Here is a 22,148-nt window from a genome sequence, read left to right on the forward strand (position 1 = left end):
AAAAAGAAAATATCCAAACTTCCGGCTTAGAAAATGTCGGTGCATTCATAGCGGCAAAACCAGGCGTTGGTGCTGGATGACAAATCAAGAGGTGTCTGGCATGCAGGGACGCTGCTACAGCTATACTCAGTCGACAAAGGAGCTCCTATTTAGCTTTAATTATTGGTTTATCTGTTTCTTTCTTGAGTTTATCATCTATGTTGATTGTTTTGATGGATAGACTTGTCAGCCAATGAATATGTTAAGCTAGCTTTATATTCTTTACGATATGTCTCTTTGGCTTCCCCTGATAAAATACCATAGTGCGAAAACGCGTAGGGAATGGTCAACCTGTTTGTAATGTAATGTCCTGACTTTTGGGCAAACTTTGTCGACTAAGTATAGCTGTAGCAGCGTCCCTGCATGCCAGACACTGCTTGATTTGTCATCCAGCACCAACGCCTGGTTTTGCCGCTATAAATGCACCGACATTTTCTATGCTGTAAGTTTGGCTATTTTCTTTTTATTTGTATACATTTTATATTATACTTACGTCAGTGCGTCTGTCTCCTTCTTTCAACTAAACTGCACATACCAATATTCTGCAAATGAATAGAAAAAGTTGTGCTACTTTGAAGTCAAAACTTTAGAATGCTGTGTTAAAGAGCAGGACATCTTACCCAACTTCAAAATATATATATATATATTTTGTCTGTTGATGAAAAACTGTTTAAAAACCTCCATGTTTATTATAGCAATCTTACAAACCCGCTGTTGGAGAATAAGTTAGTAAAATAATTCATTTAAATGCAAGGATAAGCTATTGTAACAATTGTTTCGTAGCAGAACAAAAGCTACATTCCATGTTTCCTCAAACTACCTTAAATAGACAATCCAAGCGCTTCTTTTTTGTACATTTAAAAAATAAAATATTAATTTCAGCTCTGGGGACCCCCTGCTTCCAGAGATACTTACCTCCGAAGGGGGTGCCGGTAGCTGCTACGGCTGGGTAGCTGGGTTCACATAATGGCCGCTTTTCAAAGCTCCTGCATCCAAGCCAATAGGAAGCCATGACATCATCCGGTGCGGCTTACTACTGGCCCACATGATGCAGAGCTTTAAAAAGCAAAGAGATACCGGCAGCTCCGTTGGAGGTATCTCTGGAAGCAGGGGGTTCCCAGAGCTGAAATTAACGAGATTCATGCTCCAAACCATGCATTTATTGTTAAAAATAAATCCTGGCCAGAATTTTACTTGATATTTTAACAGAATTCGAGCCGAGGATCACCCTGAGCTGGTCCGCTCTATTTTAAGCTCCGGGTCACCCCGACTGGTTTTTGGTGCCTGTTGTTTTTGTTTATGAATCCAATAGGAAGCCGAAACATCAGCTGTCATCCGATTAGCCTGCAATTTGGTGGCCATTTTGATTTCCCAGCAACCATCAGGTCCCTGAAGCCAGACTCCATTTAAAACACTTACAAAAAATCTATTAAACAAACAAAAAATAAAAAAGAAGATTGCTGCTTTAAATGTGCACAAAGATTTACCCCCCCCCCCCCCCCCACAAAGACTTTAAAAAAATTTAGGGGCATGAAGGATAGATCCAAGTTAAACCCACAGATGTCTACTGATATTTTCTCCATTTGTCCAACCCCCAATCCCATTAACCAATAAGAAACTTACAACATTATGGTGGTAAAGGCCACAGAATTTACAGCCTACAAAAAAATCATGGAACCGTGCCAGTCATATGACCACGAAGCCTCCTGCCTTTACGGTCAAGAGTGGGTTTTTATGTTCACCCAAACCAACACAAATATATAAACACACAGAGGTAAGTAGCCTCAGAAACATCTTCACAGCTGAGCATCTTGATCACTTCCCAAAAGACCCCAATACAATGTGGCCCCAATAAGCCTATAACATCAAATTAATAAAGCACTGGCAAAGACCCAAACCACCTTTAAAGTGATTTGGAGCCTCAACACAGACTTCTACAGCCCTATTTAATTCTGTCTTGTAATGCGTTGTCAAAAATTGCCAATGCAATCTTGGATAAATGAATACCATCCAAGCTATAAAACCCTTTACCACCATCCTCCAGTTCAAAATGTTTTATCAACATCACACCCATACCCCTAAACAAAAATCAGAAACGCTCACTTGCGTCTTGCAAGTTTCTCTGACCAATTCAACTTAGCACTTTGAATAAAACAGACAACCCAAAATAATGTTCCCAGCACTCACAAATAACGAGTGAAAAAGGAATAAGCCAAACTGACTTAATCAGAAAGTAATACAAATCCCACAGGGGTATAAGTAACACAAAAATATGCGGTATATGTGACAAGGAAAGAGTGGGAGAAACCAGGGAAGGGGAAGGGCAGAAACAGAAAAAAACAGAGGAGAGAAAATCCCATAGAGATGGGGGTGGGATAGGGGGAGGAGGGGGATAGGGGGGGGCTGGGTTGCAGAAAAAAACTTATTACAGGGGATGGGGGGCAAAAATCCTCGCATCTTGCAATTTTCTCTGACCAAATCAACGTAGCACTTTGAATAAAACAGACAACTGAGAAAAATCCCCCTTAAAATTGCACAAATGCTCAGAAAGCTGTACTTTGGGGTGGAGGAGGAAGGGAAGGACACAAGTAGACTCAACCGCACCCAAATCCAGTTGCAGTGATTGCCGGTCCTGCCTCGCAGATGAGCACGGTTCCTCGCCACCTTGCTTCCTCTGAGCAGGATGCTTCCTCTGGCTGGTGTGCCTGTGATCCTGTTGCTTCATCTGCCAAATGACCCATCTGCCATCAGCTCTGTTAATAGCTCCAGGAGTCTCTCCTCTCCCATCACGCTGCCTGCAGAGTGAGCTGATAACACCGACTCTGAATGCTGCCCGGGAATCTCTCCTCTCCCATCACGCTGCCTGCAGAGTGAGCTGATAGCACCGACTCTGAATGCTGCCCGGGAGTCTCTCCTCTCCCATCACGCTGCCTGCAGAGTGAGCTGATAGCACCGACTCTGAATGCTGCCCGGGAGCTGTGGTACTCTGCCCATATGCCCATAGGAAGGATTCTCAGAGGGACCAGCATTAACTGCCCTCCTTTTTCTGAGCAGGGTCACTGCAGATTGCCGCCAGGGAGGTGTGGAGTCTGGGAGTGAGTTTTGAGGGAGGCCTTGATCTATTGGTTGTTGCACGAGGAGCAGAACAACTGTCAGTAGTTAACTCAGGTGGTGACCCGTGGCAGATTCTGTGACACAACTGAGAGGTGATCTTGTATCCAGGCAGCACCACCATGCAAAGCATGTTCCCTCACTGCAGCCAAGAGATTATCAACAGCCCATTAATACAGAAACGGTTGTAGTCCTTAATTTTATCAGCCATTAGAGAAGCAAAGGACCAGTAGCAATAACAAGTCAGTCAGGTCCAACCTACTTCACAAAAAGTGTGGGGAAGCCTCGGACATCCCTGTACATCCACACACCTGTAAAGTCCATCCGAAATTACCCAATTAGCAGCTCTTTCTAGCTACAGGTAAATCTGCCCGAGAAATCCATCTGTCTAATGAAGAGGGCATAATGACCCACAGGTGATTGGGGTCTCCCTGGAGTCAAGATGCCCCCTGCTTACAATTCTGGGCATCCCATTCTCATGATTATCTCATTATACATTCTCTAAGACCAGCTAGTGACAACTGCACAACAATTGCTAATTGCATTCCGTAGAGTTAGCGATGGCACCAGTCTGGAAAGTACAGTAATAAAAACAGAAAGGAAGGAGCCCAATATGAGAAAAAAAGAGAACGTTGTAGGAAGGTTAATGTTCTACTTTGGTTGAATATATATATAGCAAATGATCATGTAAAGGTAAAGATAAAGTGCATATTTATTCTTTTGTATCCTTATTCTAAAGTTTATATTGACTTAATGTGTTCGATTATCAATGTTATCTTCAATTAAATTCTGTGGTGCCCAAACTTTCTTCCAAAACAGTTAAAAGTAGAACAGATGTGATGCATCCAAAATTTGAGAGAATTCCTCCACCGCATGTGTAAATGATCAGGATGACAATAGAAAGTCCATTAATAATATGGCAATTATCTGGCACGGGCTAAGTGTCTAGTGGGGTCCACTTGACCTCCACAGCTTGAACACCATATGAACCCAGCCAAGTAACCAATATATAAATAACAACAGCACAGGTGTCCATATATATATATGTTGGGGCACTGCGGCCCTTTACCTGAGTGCTTGCAGGACTTCTAGACATCCAGAGCGTGCAGTTCATCCAGGTAAGTAGACAGCAAAGAGTAGGGTGATGATGAGTTGCACAGCCACGAAAATCCAACTCCAATGGGACCGGAAGGTATGAAACAAAAGTACACACTCCAATATTGCAATAGGTCTGGTTTAATGCAGGATGGTGCAGCAACAGGACAACACGAACGCACCTACGCGTTTCGTGCACTAGGCACTTTATCAAGGTGACAAATACACACATAGCTACTTAATTTATACTCACCTGAGTTGTATCTCGCGCTACCGGGTGTGACGTCATCATCCCGCGTCGCAACGGGTCGCGGTGACGTGGCGTGCACATCCATTGGCTCGGCAAGTCAGGTGGTATGCTATTGCTAGCTTTCTATCTCTTTTTTCTAAAATAAACTTTATTAACAACGAAACAAACATACGGCGAAATAAAAACATGTTACAAACGCAATGAATACTGTTAAAGCAGCGAGCTGGCATAAGTAAAGTCAGTAAAACAAAATGATTATAGTAATATAAGGGGTAGGCTTGTAATCTTGGTGTTATACTTTAAACAGCCCCTATTGGAACCATTAATGAAATGTTGACATATATACAACATATACTGACATATGCTTATGCAAGCAATGATGGTAAATTTGTAGTTCATGGAGAGAACATATGCATAGTTCAAAACAGTACATTAAAAATGACTATACAACATATAGTTATAATAATACTAAATCCTATCTATTAAGTGCAATAAATGTTCTAATAGTAACATATATATATACATAGAACTATTGTGAAATGCCCCTACATCTGAAGGTAATTAATGTGATGGAATATAATCCTGGAAATAGATATAAAAGATACAGGTATATATGATATAACATATAATACGAGTATAACTGATGGTAAAGGAACATGAACATTGGTTGGGAAAGCAAACAATAAATTGAAATTATATTGATTAATTCATATATGAAACTAATGTATAATATTGAATAGATAAATATATTAATTACATTATTGAACGTATTAATACATATTATAATGAGTAGTTACAGAATAATTGATTGTGTTTATAAACAGAAAGAATTAAATGGAAATTAGGAAATGGTGATTTATTAATAAATCATTTTAAAAAGTGACTTATATCCCAATCAATGTTCATGCCAAAAGGTTCTCTGGTTCTCAAAGTAAATATCCAATAGGATTCACGTCTGTCTAACATTTTCACTCTATCTCCACCTCTAGGGGATACAGGGATGTGTTCAATACCTTGGACCGAAAGGAGATTCACATTACCATGGGGACAATTTGAAAAATGTTTTGGTACAGGGTAGTTTTGGACTTTATTACGAATCAATCGGAGATGTTCTAGGACCCTAATTTTCAATTTTCTAGTTGTCCTCCCGACGTATTGACGTCCACATCCACACTTGAGTAAATATACGATATGTGTGGAATTACAGTTAATAAAAGTTGGGACGTTATATGTCATCCTTGTGACTGTTGACGTAAACATTTTATTTTGATTCATATAAGTGCATGCTTTGCATTTAGTGCACGTGTACATTCCTTTTGATAATGGAGATTTTATCTCTTCTCCAGTCGTAAATAAACTGGGTGATAGTGTATTTGCTATTGTTTTTGCACGTTTGAATATAATGTTGGGACCCAAAGACACATATGGTTTTAGCACAGGATCTAGTGATAAAATGTTCCAATGTTTTTTTTGTTTTTTGAAAATGGCTTTGATAGATTGTGCTTGTTTGCTAAAGGGTGTAATGAAAGATGGACTATAATTGGATCTGGATCCCTTGGTTGGTTTTTGACACATCCCTGTATCCCCTAGAGGTGGAGATAGAGTAAAAATGTTAGACAGACGTGAATCCTATTGGATATTTACTTTGAGAACCAGAGAACCTTTTGGCATGAACATTGATTGGGATATAAGTCACTTTTTAAAATGATTTATTAATAAATCACCATTTCCTAATTTCCATTTTATTCTTTCTGTTTATAAACACAATCAATTATTCTGTAACTACTCATTATAATATGTATTAATACGTTCAATAGTGTAATTAATATATTTATCTATTCAATATTATACATTAGTTTCATATATGAATTAATCAATATAATTTAAATGTATTGTTTGCTTTCCCAACCAATGTTCATGTTCCTTTACCATCAGTTATACTCGTATTATATGTTATATCATATATACCTGTATCTTTTATATCTATTTCCAGGATTATATTCCATCACATTAATTACCTTCAGATGAAGGGTCATTTCACAATAGTTCTATGTATATGTATATGTTACTATTAGAACATTTATTGCACTTAATAGATAGGATTTAATATTATTATAACTATATGTTGTATAGTCATTTTTAATGTACTGTTTTGAACTATGCATATGTTCTCTCCATGAACTACAAATTTACAATCATTGCTTGCATAAGCATATGTCAGTATATGTTGTATATATGTCAACATTTCATTAATGATTCCAATAGGGGCTGTTTAAAGTATAACACCAAGATTACAAGCCTACCCCTTATATTACTATAATCATTTTGTTTTACTGACTTTACTTATGCCAGTTCGCTGCTTTAACAGTATTCATTGCGTTTTTAACATGTTTTTATTTCGCCGTATGTTTGTTTCGTTGTTAATAAAGTTTATTTTAGAAAAAAGAGATAGAAAGCTAGCAATAGCATACCACCTGACTTGCCGAGCCAATGGATGTGCACGCCACGTCACCGCGACCCGTTGCGACGCGGGATGATGACGTCACACCCGGTAGCGCGAGATACAACTCAGGTGAGTATAAATTAAGCAGCTGTGTGTGTATTTGTCACCTTGATAAAGTGCCTAGTGCACAAAACGCGTAGGTGCGTTTGTGTTGTCCTGTTGCTGCACCATCCTGCATTAAACCAGACCTATTGCAATATTGGAGTGTGTACTTTTGTTTCATACCTTCCGGTCCCATTGAAGTTGGATTTTCGTGGCTGTGCAACTCATCATCACCCTACTCTTTGCTTCCAAAACAGTTAAAATAAGTTATTCAATCATTAGTTGCTGTTTCACCAACTTCTTCCCACTTTCTAGCTCACATGCCAAACACAACATAAAACCACTTGGCCATAATATTGCTACCCATTGCTGAACCAAAATGTAATAGCATAATTTATTTTCATTAGTTGGAAGAAGCACTTTTTCTCGTTTTGATGCGAACTGTAATTGTATGAGCACAAGTCATTTGATTGTACGTTTGTTAGAGTCCTTACCTGAACTGATAACCTTTCTTCAGCAGACAACAAACTCAAAGTTCTGCACTGAAATGTCAACAAGAAGAGAGAATTAGAAAGAAACAAAAAAGTAGAAATAAAGTATGGCTATTATCTAAGAAAATAAATGTCTGACCTTGTCTGAAGCAGATGAACCACAGAATGCCTCATAATCTTGAAGAATAATTGATTCTGAAGCAATACTACAGGCTGCACAACCAGATTTTTTAGCTCGAATCTTTATGTTGCGGAATCGCCCATCCAGTGCATCAAACATCAGCATAACACCTCCATAAGATGCTTAAAAATAAAGTTAAGGGCTATACAGGAAAGGTAATTAAGGTGGAATGGCTAGGCTCCGATACTGGTTATCACATTGAGATCTCGCGTTCACGTCAATGGTAGTTAACGTGTGGTTATTGTGCAGTGACCCATATCGAAGCTTAGTGAATCCCGACAATGGTTTCTTAAATATGTGTTAGGACATGATTATAGAAAATGACCCACAGTGCAGTGACCGATTGTGCTCTGAACTTTAAATGTCTGTATTTTATCTGTAAATCATTATTTTAGTAATACAGCAAAGGTAAAGATAGCCTATAATTCACTGTAGCTGTATGAATTTACAGTTATACAGTATATTCTGGCAGCACATATAACTATATTCTTTTGTTTTACTTTGTCCAGTCATCAGCATGACTACATATTATTAATGGGGCATGTGCACCAATGATTAGCATGCACAGAAGGTTTATGAGTGTGTACAGAAAGGATGTGGTAATAACCTGCATAGTATTGCAAGTAAATAGGTATGCTGAATGAATGAATGATATTGCATAGATAGAGCATATTGTACTTTGTCCATATTAGCAGGAGCCCCCTGGGAGGATAGGCCAGATAAGAATAATTTTTACAGAGGAACAGAAGTCATGTTTCAGCTCTAATTTGTTTCTGACTTTAATACTCCTGTTTGGATTGACTTGTAAGATGTGCTCCAATGAAGGGAAATCAGATAAGGGAGAATTTTTGTGTTGTTGTTGCATCTTTTAACTTCAATTTATCACCGTACTTTCGTTCTATTATGCTTTGCATGCACTGGTTACATATTTGTGGAATTAGGAGAAACACATACAGTATGATAATTCTGTTAATAATAATAATAATAATAATAATAGTGTTTCCTATATGGCACTTATAGTGTACACAGCGCTGTACATTGAATTTTGTAGGCACGAGTCTCTGCCCCCTGGAGCTTATCTATGCTAATCTATTTTTTGGTGCCTGAGGCACAGTGAGACAAAGTGGCATGCCGAAGGTCACAAGGAGCTAATACCGGGATTTGAATCAGGCTCACCTGCTGCAAACTCTATAATTATTTTTCCAGGGTTGGTGCCTTTACTCGCTGAGCCACTCTCTCAGTTTCAATATCCAGTAGTGCATAAAACATGTATTATAAATAAGATATTCATATTTGCCATGTAATAATAGCATGCATACTCACCACAAATATAAAAGCATTTCATTTGCTTAAAAGGATACGGGCTAGGCCAGATGCTATCTTGAGTACTTCTAAAGCCTGTATGCATCCCATTATTCCAGGTACTAGAAGGAGAACAAAGAATGATTTACTATATTAAAGGAAATATTCAGCAAATAATTGCATACAGTAAACCTTATTGTGTGCGTTCGCTCACTTAGGGATACGCAATATCAATAACATTACCCTGATAATTGTTAAAAGGGTAAAAAAAAAAACATATATATATATATATCTCGTGAGGACACTGGAATAATACACCAATGTGGTACTGATTGTAATTGGATAATTATCCAATTCATAATTTTCTCTATATATAGTAATAGCTGGCAGCCGGCAATGACAGTGCCCCTGAGGAAGAGAACGCAGTTCTCGAAACCGGTAGGGCTGACATTGCTCCGACTGCCAGTGAGCCCCCACTAAGTTGCTGTGAGGTCGTAGTTTGCAGAGCCCCAGGAGCGCCGTGTTTGGAGGGAACTGAAGCCCGCCCTCAACCCAGCCACCGTCCGACACTGCACAACGACGTCACGACGTCACGACGTCGCGAGTCACCTGACACGGAAGTGCAGGCTTCGTCGCTCGAGGAGGAGGAGGAGGGCTAGGACTCAAACACCCCGACCATCAGACTATCTACGAGCCTCTGTTCCTGCGGTCTGTCACAGTACCGAAGTGCCTTTAAACAACTGTATTGTTGTAAGTGTTTTTAACCGTTTTTTCTTGTGGATAAATCAGACTATACTACTCTATGGGCCTTGCGCTTTTTTCTTTTTTGTTTCCCTATCTCTAGTTTCTTCTGGTTCCGAGTTTGGTTCCAGACCCTAGGAAGCAGCATACCCATATATTCATTCGTGACTGGACTCTATATCTATCTTCATGGGAACACGATTTTGGACATTTTTCTAAAATTTAGAGCGCTGGTGGATACTCTGAGGGACAGTGGGGTTTTTCCCATCTAGTCCCACATTGTGTCTAACCTATTTCAAATCTTAATATATAAAATCGAATGGTTAGTGAGGTTAGTGCTATCTGCGGTGAATCTGATTGGTCCTCAGCCTCTGGCCAATCAGATTGCTGTGTGTGACGTCACCCAACTGCCACTCTCTTCCCCCTCGGCTCGCCGCTCGCCAGACACACACACACACACACACACACACACACACACACACCAAATCACCTCTCCCCCTCCCCGCTCCAAATCACCCCTCCCCAGCGGCATCACCTCTCCCCCTCCCCGCTCCAAATCACCTCTCCCCCTCCCCAGCGACATCACCTCTCCCCCTCCCCGCTCCAAATCACCTCTCCCCCCTCCCCAGCGGCATCACCTCTCCCCCCTCCCCGCTCCAATCACCTCTCCCCCTCCCCAGCGGCATCACCTCTCCCCCTCCCCAGCGGCGCTCAAACTCACCTCTCCCCCTCCCCAGCGGCATCACCTCTCCCCCCTCCCCGCTCCAAATCACCTCTCCCCGCTCCAAATCACCCCTCCCCGCTCCAAATCACCCCTCCCCGCTCCAAATCACCTCTCCCCCTCCCCAGCGGCATCACCTCTCCCCCTCCCCAGCGGCGCTCCAACTCACCTCTCCCCCTCCCCAGCGGCATCACCTATCCCCCTCCCCGCTCCAAATCACCTCTCCCCCTCCCCGCTCCAAATCACCTCTCCCCCTTCTCGCTCCAAATCACCTCTCCCCCTCCCCAGCGGCATCATTTCTCCCCCCTCCCCGCTCCAAATCACCTCTCCCCCCCTCCCCGCTCCAAATCACCTCTCCCCCCTCCCCGCTCCAAATCACCTCTCCCCCCCTCCCCACTCCAAATCACCTCTCCCCCCCTCCCCGCTCTGCTCCAAATCACCTCTCCCACCCTCCCCGCTCCGCTCCAAATCACCTCTCCCCGCTCCAAATCACCTCTCCCCTCCCCCGGCGGGGGAACAGGCAGCTGCCATGCGGCGCGTAAGATGGCGGACCCCCTTCCTCCCTCGCGGCGCCGAGTCAGAAGATGGCGGCGCCCGGAAGTACAGGTAGGTGTCGCTCCCCCACCTCCGGCGCCAAACGGAAGTGAGAAAGGGCGCATCAACTGAGACGTGTGTCTGTGTCACTGTCCACTGCCCCCCCCTCCTGTCCACTGCCCCCCTCCTCCTGTCCACTGCCCCCCCTCCTGTCCACTGCCCCCCCCTCCTGTCCACTGCCCCCCCTCCTGTCCACTGCCCCCCCTCCTGTCCACTGCCCTCCACTCCTGTCCACTGCCCCCCACTCCTGTCCACTGCCCCCCCTCCTGTCCACTGCCCCCCCACTCCTGTCCACTGCCCCCCCCTCCTGTCCACTGCCCCCCCCTCCTGTCCACTGCCCCCCTCCTGTCCACTGCCCCCCTCCTGTCCACCTCCCCCCGTCTCCTGTCCACTGCCCCCCCTCCTGTCCACTGCCCCCCCTCCTGTCCACTGCCCCCCTCCTGTCCACTGCCCCCCCTTCCTGTCCACTGCCCCCCCTTCCTGTCCACCGCCCCCCCTCCTGTCCACCTCCCCCCCCTCTCCTGTCCACTGCCCCCCCTCCTGTCCACTGCCCCCCCCTCCTGTCCACTGCCCCCCCTTCCTGTCCACTGCCCCCCTCCTGTCCACCGCCCCCCCCTCCTGTCCACCTCCCCCCCCTCTCCTGTCCACTGCCCCCCCTCCTGTCCACTGCCCCCCCTCCTGTCCACTGCCCCCCCCTCCTGTCCACTGCCCCCCCTTCCTGTCCACTGCCCCCCTCCTGTCCACCGCCCCCCCCTCCTGTCCACCTCCCCCCCCTCCTGTCCACCTCCCCCCCCTCCTGTCCACCTCCCCCCCCTCTCCTGTCCACTGCCCCCCCTTCCTGTCCACTGCCCCCTCCTGTCCACCTCCCCCCCCTCCTGTCCACCTCCCCCCCCTCCTGTCCACCTCCCCCCCCTCTCCTGTCCACTGCCCCCCCTCCTGTCCGCCCCCCCCTCCTGTCCACTGTCCGTCCCTCCTGTCCACTGTCCGTCCCTCCTGCCCACTGTCCGTCCCCCCCCTCCTGCCCCCCCCCCTCCTGTCCACTGTCCGTCCCTCCTGTCCACTGTCCCCCCATCCTGTCCACTGTCCGTCCCCCCCCTCCTGTCCACTGTCCGTCCCCACCCCCTCCTGTCCACTGTTCATCCCCCCCCTCCTGTCCACTGTTCGTCCCTCCCCTCTGGGGAACACGGAGAAAGAGGGAGAGAGAAGGGAGCGGGAAATTTTACTCACGCCCAACGCCAGGTCTCTCTCCCCCTCGCCGCTACAACTCACCTCTCTCCCTCCCCGCCGCCGCTCCAACTGGAACAGATGGCGGCGCCCGGAAGGACCCCCTTCCTCCCTCGCGGCGCCCAGTAAGAAGATGGCGGCGCCCGGAAGTACAGGTAGGTGTCGCGTGTGTCGCTCCCCCACTTCCCCACCCCCCCACTTCTCCCCCCCCACTTCCCCACCTACCCCCCCACCTCCCAGAGCATGCTCTCTATGGCTCAACATCCCCGAGGAGCAGGAGGAGGGCGGCAGGGACTTAATGCTGCTAGGTGAGGAAATGCAGGGGGAGGAATCCATGCCTTTGACGCCACCCTCCCCTCTCCCTTTGACGCCCCCCCCTGCCTTTGACGCCCCCCCCTGCCTTTGACGCCCCCCCCCTGCCTTTGACGCCCCCCCCCCTGCTTTTGACGCTCCCCCCTCTGCCTTTGACGCCCCCCCCCTGCCTCCGGGCAACGCCGGGTATACACACACCTCTCCTCCCCCCCATCACACTCACCTCCCTCTCCGGCGCTGACTCACCTCCCCTCCCCGGCGCTCACTCCCCCTGCCTTTCACGCCCCCCCTCCCTGCCTCCGGCCAACGCCGGGTATACACACACACACCTCCTACACCCCCATCACACTCACCTCCCTCCCCGCCGCTCATTCACCTCCCTGGCGCTGACCCACCTCCCCTCCCCACCGCTGACTCACCTCCCCTCCCCTGACTCCCCTCCCTGGTGCTCCCCTCCCCGGCGCTCCACTCACATCACCTCCCACACACACAACTTACTGACACACACACACGCTGACAGACGCACATACACACGCACACTAACTGACGCGCGCGCACACACTGACTGACACACACACACTGACTGACACACACACACACTGACTGACACACACACACTGACTCACAGACACACACTGGCTCACACACACTGGCTCACACATACACACTAACTGACGCGCGCACACACACACACACTGACTGACACACACACTGACTGACACACACACTGACTGACACACACACTGACTGACACACACACCGACTGACACACACCGACTGACACACACCGACTGACACACACACCGACTGACACACACACACCGACTGACGCCCGCGCACACACCCTCACACACACTGACTGACGCACACACACACTGACTGACGCACGCACACACACACACTCACTGAGGCACACACACATGCACACACTGACTGTGTGTGCATCAGTCACTCAGTCTGTGTGTGTTTGTGTTTCTGCGTCAGACTCACTGACGCACGCGCGCACACACACTGCATGAAGCTGTAAAGGAGGGAGGGGGGAGACTGGATTGATGTGAATGGGGGACAAACAGAGAGAGGGGGGAAGAGAGAGAGAGGAGCGGGAACATTACATCCCGGGCAACGCCGGGTCTCTCAGCTAGTCTCTATTAAAAAAAAACATGCAGTAATATAAAAAAATAAAATAACGCTTACCAATACCAAGAACGCCACCATCTGCACAGTTTGTAACCGTTTCTGCTGGAGGAGGAGTAGGGAATAAGCAGCGATAACATGGACCTCCTTGATAATTATACACAGTGAGCTTAATAAAAAAAAGACAAAGATAAAAAAAACATAAACGTTTAACTCTTAAAGGTGCAATCCCACGTAGTTGGCCAAACAACAAACTTTTGTAAATCAATTGATCTAATTCACTTCCTTAAAATAATCTAACTGTGCTCATAAATATTTGGCTTTTTTTTTTTGTTTCTCTGGTAGTAATTTACAAATGTAATTTCTTCGGGCATCGGGCTGGGTAAGTGACCCCATGACCCCTTCAGTGCCCTAATGACTTACAGCGCAAGTCATGAAAAGAGCCCCCCGGGGAGCCCTTTAGACGCACGCTGCAGGTCATAGCTATTTGATTGTTTTCTAGGGCCTGTATGTGATCGGCGCTCCAGTGGAACAGTGACAGGAACCTGGGCAGGATCATGTGATCGCTCTGAAGAGCAGTCACGTGAAGAGCAGTCACGTGATTCGTTGGTACCGAAGTGTCTGTGACCACTGAGATAGCAGGACCCTCTGGCACGGAAGGGGTTAACCAAAAGTTTTATTTACCCTTACTCCATGATGTCCTTATCAGAGAGCCAATAATGAGAAGGTGAACATACTGTTGAACACACAGTGACATCAGACAAAAGGGAGCAGCCAGCTCATCATCTATACAAACCAACTTTAAAAAGAGATTGAGGCCTTATCTGCTAATGATCAGCTGGTTGGTAGGGATTTAAAACCACTTCTATTGGGTGTGTATGTAAGCATATATAAATAAATTCATGAATACACAATGTATTCATAAACCATTTGCATCTAGTAAATTATATATGTTATTGTGCCCCTGTCGGAGGGATCAAGAAGCTCCTCTATCCCACATTGACATAACAGACAAAGTGTAATTTTATGTGCAAAATCTGTTGTAAGTACTGTATAAGTTTTTGGTAAAAAAAAAAAAAAAAAAAAAAAAAAAAACGTAACCTGATCACCCAGATGTAACTTCTCAAACATGTTACATAGTAAATGAGGTTGAAAAAAGACGTACGTCCATCAAGTTCAAGCTATGCTAAATTTAGACGACAGATACTTTACCCTATATCCGCACTTAAAGTATATTGATCCAGAGGAAGGCAAACAAAAACCCCAGTGAAATATCATCTAACATCTCATAAGAGGAAAAATAAATTCCTTCCTGACTCCAAGAATTGGCAATCGGATTACTCCCTGGATCAACATCCTTCCCATGTATACTTATTAGGTATATCCCTGTATACCTTTCCCTTCTAAAAAGATGTTCAACCTTTTTTTGAACAAATCCATTGTATCTGCCATCACAATCTCCATGGGTAATGAATTCCACATTTTAACTGCCCTTACTGTAAAGAACCCTTTCCTTTGTTGCTGGTGAAACCTCCTTTCCTCCAACCTTAAGGGATGACCCCGTGTCCTTTGTTCTGTCCTTGGGATGAATAGTTCTTTTGAAAGCTCCTTGTATTGTCCCCGAACATATTTGTATACAGTTATCATATCTCCTCTTAGACGTGTCTTTTCTAATTTAAACAAATCTAATTTAACTAGCCTCTCCTCATAAATCAGATTATCCATCCCCTTAATTCATGTGGTGGCTCTTCTCTGCACTCTCTCTAGTTCCATAATGTCTTCTCTAAGTACTGGTTCCCAAAATTGTACTCCATATTCAAGGTGTGGTGTTACTATGTGGTGTTACTGCTTTATAAAGGGGTACAATTGCCTCCTTTCCATCCATTGCCCGTTCAATGCAAGATAAGATCTTGTTTGCCTTTGCAGCTACTGCATGACTTTGTGCACTATTGCTAAGCCTGCTGTCTACAAGCACTCATTGTCTTTCTCCATCAAGGATTTCCCTAATTTATTCCCATTTAATTTGTAAGTCCCCTGCTTACTCTTGTTTCCCAAATGCATAACCTTACATTTATCTGTATTAAACCCCATCTGACATTTACCTGCCCAAGATTGCAGTCTATCCAAGTCCTTCTGGAGAGAAATTACATCCTCTGATTCGACTACCTTACACAATTTAGTGTCATCAGCAAAGATGGAGACTTTGCTCTCGATGCCAACCCCGTCATTAATAAACAAGTTAAAAAGTAGGAGCCCCAGAACCGATCCCTGAGGTACTCCACTCATGACTTTAGCTCAACCTGAAAAAGTTCAATTTATTACAACTCTCTGTTGTCTATCCTTGTCTATCCTTCACCCAGTTTGCAATGCAGGTGCAAATATTTTTATCGAGTCCAAATTGCTTTATGTTGTACACCAAGCTCTTGTGTGGAACCGTATGAAAAGCCTTTGCAAAATCTAAGTTCCTAATTACCTCCTCAAATAAACTAATAAGGTTAATCTGGCATGACCCATCCTTCAAATCCATGCTGACTATTGCGAATAATTTTGAACCATTAGGTATCCCTGAATATTATCCCATATTAAACCTTCAAGTAGCTTCTCCACTATTGATGTCAGGTTTACAGGTCTGTAATTCCCCGGTTGTGATCTAGCTCCTTTTAAAATATAGGCATATCTGCTTAAGCCAATCTTGTGGTACTGCGCATGTGGAAATGGAGTCCTTGAATATTAAATGTAATGGTTTGGCTATCACTGAACTTAACGCCTTAAGAACTCTTGGATGTATGCCATCGGGGCCAGGTGCCATATTTACTCTCATTTTATCAAGCCACCTATGAACTTCTTCCTCAGTTAACCAATTGTTCGTTAATATAGAGGTTTTGGCATCCTCCTGCGGCACTACCATTGCAATTGATTCTTCCCTGGTAAACACAGAGGCAAAGAATTTGTTTAATACCTCAGCTTTTTCCTTATTTCCCATAATCTGCCTGCCCATCTCACACTGAAAGGGTCCTATATTTTATTTTCTAATTTTTTGTTATTAAAAGGTACTTAAATAATTTTTTGAGATCAACCTTACTTTCTACTGCAATCCTTTTTTATTATCCATTTTTGCTAATTTGATTGCCCCTTTGCAACTTTTGTTACATTCCTTATAATTCTGATATGATGCCTCCGTCCCTTCTGACTTCAAGAATCTGAATGCCTGCCTCTTCTTTTCCATTTCCTCCCCTACCTGTTTATTTCGCCACATTAGTTTTGACTTATTTATTTTATATTTATTTCCCAAGGGTATACACTGATTAGTGTGTTTTTCTGACAATGTTCTAAAGACTGCCCATTTATCTTCCACATTTTCCCTGCAAAACATCCCAATTTATTCCTTGTAGATTAGGCCTCAATTTATTAAAATCTGCATTTCTGAAGTTTAAGGTCTTCGTTGAACTCAAGAAATCATTTTTTTTGATAATTTATTTCAAATGAGACCATGTTATGATCACTGTTACCCAAATGTTCCAGGATTTGAATATTTGTTATTACTTCTACATTGTTTGATATTACCAAATCCAGTATTGCCCCTCTCCTGGTTGGTTCCTCAATAATTTGGGTCATATAATTGTCTTTTAGCAGCCCCAAAAACCTATTTCCTTTTGTGTAATGCTAATCTCATTGCCCCAGATTATTTCTGGATAATTAAAATCACCCTTTATGCAAACATGACCTAGTTTTGTTGCCTTCTCCATTTGCAAACGTATTTTAGCTTCCTCAATCTCACAGAAATATGGTGGTTTGTATTGAAGCAAATCCCTACAAACATTTTCTTTGTACTTTTACCTCCACTGCTCATTTCTATCCAAAAGGTCTCTACATTTTTCTCATTTCCTTCATAAACAAATTCCCTTAGAATAGGTTTAGATCCGTTTAACATATAAACATACTCCCCCTCCTCTTCTATTTGCTCGATCCTTCCGAAAAAAGGAATAACCCCCTAAATTAACTGTCCAGGCATGAGTTTCATCCAACCATGTTTCACTAATGCCTATGATATCATACTGCTCCCATGCAGCTATTAATTCAAGATCCCCCATTTGAATCGGTCAATTTTCTTGGATTAGCAAGCATGCATTTCAGGTTTTTTTTCCCAGTCTACTATTATATTATCTGCTCCTGCCTTTCTACCTTTTTTTGTCACAGTTATTAACACACTTTGGTCCTAGGACAGATTGCCGCTTAGAAATTTAGCAACTGAATATCCAAACATATACAATGCTGCAATGAAGAGAAAACATACAAGCATACCCCGGTTTAAGAACACTCACTTTAAGTACACTCGCGAGTAAGTACATCTCGCTCAATATACAAACGGCAGCTCGCGCATGCGCCAGTAAGCACGTCCTGAACAGCAATACCGGCTCTTACCTGTACCGAAGCTGTGCGCAAGCGGGGAGACTATAGAGCCTGTTACAAATGCATTATTTACATCAGTTATGCACGTATATGACGATTGCAGTACAATACATACATCGATAAGTGGGAAAAAGGCAGTGCTTCACTTTAAGTACATTTTCGCTTTACATAGATGCTCCGGTCCCAATGTGTACGTTAATGTGGGGTATGCCTGTATTTAATAAAATAATACTAGCAACAAGATCAAGAAAAAAATGATACAACTTTCTTATGGCTTGGCTGGCACTGGGGCAGTGTGTGTGCAAATGCAATGCTAAGACCACTGATAACTTTTAATTTAAAACTGTTTTTTCCTACATTCTGAAAACCTAGATTTTTAGTCTTGGGCTATTTTGGTGGGAAAATAAATTGACCAAAAAACATACCATTGCTTCAAATAAAAAAAAAGCCCCCTCAACTTTATTAATAAACAAAGAGATTACACATAGCAGGCGCCATACGACATATGGAAACAAATGTTGCTTGCGGTTCCATCAAGTGGTCAGAACTTATTAATAAAGTTTGTTATATACGACATGGTTCATTAGGCAGATGGTACTAAACTTCTTAACAACTGTCAGATCTCTTTAAATGCTGTTTATTTTCAGTAATAACACTCTTGCAAATCGCACAAAAGGCAAAACTGACATAACACTTATTATATATTGATGCAAATGTCTATTAGGGTTTACAGAATGATAAAAATTGTTTTGAAACCAACTTTTTTTTTCTTTTCATTTTACAGTTGTACGGTTTTAATAACATCGATGTACAAAGAAATACAAAACCGTAAATAAATAGGATACTAATGATTTTTTATAAACCACTGAATAGTGACACCTATTGTCCAATTACATAAACAACTGAAACGTAAACATAAACAACTGAACGTAAACTTGAAGAAGACATTCGTAAAAACAGATTTTTGGAGCCATTTTGACTCATTTTAAATATTCACCGACAAAAATCCCTTAAACACGGGTACAATAGTGTTGGAGCCTAGAAGAAACCCATCACATATTCTAGCTATAGTAATGTAAAAGAACTTATTTTGCACTCACCAATTGCCTATTGTACATTTTAAAGAAATAAAGTCCTACACTTGTATAACCCCACCTTTATGCAATTTTATTATGTACCAATCCTTATATTCTGTTATTCCCCAGTCAATTCCCATCCATTTCACTTGTGTTATACGGATTACATAGCTTCATACTACTGGTATTTCCCATAAACCCTACAACATATAATTCAGACCGCAGTCTCCTGAAGCTTTTAAATTTCCTATAATTGCCAGAATAAATTCTCTTGGATTTAAATAAATATATCTAGTATTGTCAAAATAATCTAATGCTTAACAGAGCCAAGAAGGCTGGTCTTCCATAAAAGTATTATTACTTAAGTCGTTTACATCAAGGAACTCTCCAATATTGGATTGTAACGTGTAACTAGTAGTCAAGTTACTACCCGATTGGTAAATGATCTCTTGGTAACCTGAGCATGTGACATTGTCTCCGGAGGAACCTGCACCATGTCACACGCATTGCACACTTCTCCAATAACGGCGTCGTATGTCCTGATAAATCTTTGCATAAATTCTTGGGGACATTCTCTTTGAAACGTCCCATAGACCACAGCGTGTGCTGATCTTATTGCTAGTACTTATAAACTTCATTGTTGCTACAATGAGCAGGATTGAAAATGCCACACAATGCACATCTTGCCACATGTATGTGCACATGGAGTAGCTGTTCCAAGAAGCATACCGCTGTGAGAAGTGTGAGCGGGTGGTCGCTTTAGAGTCAGAGATTGCTGATCTGAAGAGGAATCTTGCAATATTGAGGGACATTGACAATCTTGAAAGGGGTTTAGTGCTCACTGAGCAGCCCTTGCTTGTTTCAGATGGTGGCGCTGTTAGTGAGGAGCAGGTAGGTAGCTGGGTAATAGTTAGAAGGGGAATCAGGGGCAATAAGAAGAGGCAGACCAGTTCTGAGATGACCCATCCCAATAGATTTGCCGTGTTGAGTGAAGTGAGTGTTCAGGGCAGAAATGGCAAGGTTGGGGGCAACTTATTCCTCTAGCAGCCAGGGGAATAGTTCTTCCAGCACAGACGGGACTCAGGATGCTCACATACAAGGAAAGATTGTGATGGTATGGGGACTCCATTGTTAGGAAGGTAGATAGGGCAATCTGTTGCCGTGACCACATGAACCAAACAGTTTGTTGCCTCCCGGTTGCTCGGGTTCGGCACATTGTGGATCGGGTAGACAGATTCTTGGGAGGGGCTAGAATTGACCTGCCGGTCTTGGTACATGTTGGCACCAATGACAAAGTGAGAGAGATGGAGGGTACTAAAAAATGATTTCTAGGGATCTAGGCCAAAAGCTAAAGGCAAGGACCTCCACGTAGTATTTTCTGAAATACTACCAGTGCCATGCGCTACCATAGGGAGACAGTCAGCCATTAGGAGGTTAGTGCATGGCTAAGAAAGTGGTGTAGGAAGGAGGGTTTGGGGTTTTTAGAGCACTGGGACTCCTTTTCTGAGAGGTGCCATCTTTATTCTAGGGACAGATTGCACCTCAATGAAGAGGGCTCTTCTGTGGTAGGGGGAAGAATGTTAAAAAGGTTGGAGGAGATTTTAAACTAGTATGGAGGGGGGAGGGGAATGAAACAGATAAAGAACTAAATAGAATAGATGAGGAAACAAGGAGGTATGGAAGTAGAATGGCGGCAAGTACAAGTTTGACAAGCAGTGAGACACTCGTAGTAAATACAGATAATACTAGAACACTTCTAAAGACTAAACCAAGTTAGCGCAGAAAGGAAGGAGCAGATAAAATAATAGTACAGGCTGGAAAAAACCTGAAATGCATGCTTGCTAATGCAAGAAGCCTGACAGATAAAATGAGGGAGCTTGAATTAATAGCTACAAGGGAGCAGTATGATATCATAGGCATTACTGAAACATGGTGGGATGAAACTTATGACTGGGCAGTTAATTTATAGGGTTATTCCCTTTTTTCGGAAGGATCGAGCAAATAGAAGAGGAGGTGGAGTATGTTTATATGTTAAACAGGATCTAAAACCTATTATAAAGGGAAGATGTTTATGAAGGGAATGATGAAAATGTAGAGACCTTGTGGATATAAATTAGCAGTGGAGGTAAAAGTATAAAGAAAATGTTTGTAGGGATATGCTATAAACCACCAAATATCAGTGAGACTGAGGAAGCTAAAATACTTTTGCAAATGGAGAAGGCATCAAAACTAGGTCATGTTTGCATAATGTGTGATTTTAATTATCCAGACATAGACTGGAGCTATGAGGTAATAAGTATAAAATAAATAAATCAAAACCAATGTGGCTAAATAAACAGGCAGGGGAGGAAATGGAAAAGAAGAGGCAGGCGTTTAGATTCTTTAAGTCAGAAGGGACAGAGACATCGTATCAGAATTATAAGGAATGTAACAAAAATTGCAAAAGGGCAATCAAATTAGCAAAAATGGATAATGAAAAAAGGATTGCAATAGAAAGTAAGATCAACCCTAAAAAGTTATTTAAGTACCTTAATAATATATGAGCTTTTCAGTTTGAGATGGGCAGACAGATTATTGGAGATAAGGGAAAAGCTGAGGTATTAAACAAATTCTTTGCCTCTGTGTTTACCAGGGAAGAATCAATTGCAATGGTAGTGCAGCAGGAGGAAGCCACAACCTCTATATTAACAAACAATTGGTTAACTGAGTAAAAAGTTCATAGACAGCTTGAAAATTTTTAAGTAAATTAGGCACCTGGCCCCGATGGCAGACATACAAGAGTTCAGTTCAGTAATAGCCAAATCATTACATTTAATATTTAAACGCCATTTCCGCGGGCTTAGTACCAAAAGATTGGTGTAAAGCAGGCCTGCACAACATACGGCCCGGCACTCCGTGCGGCCCGCGACGGACCCCCTTCAA

The 22,148-nt window shown here is 43.3% G+C and overlaps 1 protein-coding gene across 1 annotated transcript in view; it reads right to left on the reverse strand.

The window, feature by feature from the left end:
• The window catches only part of MOCS3 (molybdenum cofactor synthesis 3), a 58,273-nt gene that overhangs the window by 17,835 nt on the left and 18,290 nt on the right, over positions 1-22,148 (reverse strand). Inside the window, exons 7-10 of the mRNA XM_075596786.1 lie at positions 13,801-13,909; positions 9,074-9,136; positions 7,671-7,834; positions 7,535-7,582 (exon numbers count right to left, since the gene is read on the reverse strand). Of these exons, the coding sequence (XP_075452901.1) occupies positions 7,535-7,582; positions 7,671-7,834; positions 9,074-9,136; positions 13,801-13,909 (384 nt within the window). The remainder of the gene's footprint in view (positions 1-7,534; positions 7,583-7,670; positions 7,835-9,073; positions 9,137-13,800; positions 13,910-22,148) is intronic.

Source organism: Ascaphus truei, chromosome 4, assembly GCF_040206685.1.
Source record: "Ascaphus truei isolate aAscTru1 chromosome 4, aAscTru1.hap1, whole genome shotgun sequence".
Classification (NCBI taxonomy): domain Eukaryota; kingdom Metazoa; phylum Chordata; class Amphibia; order Anura; family Ascaphidae; genus Ascaphus; species Ascaphus truei.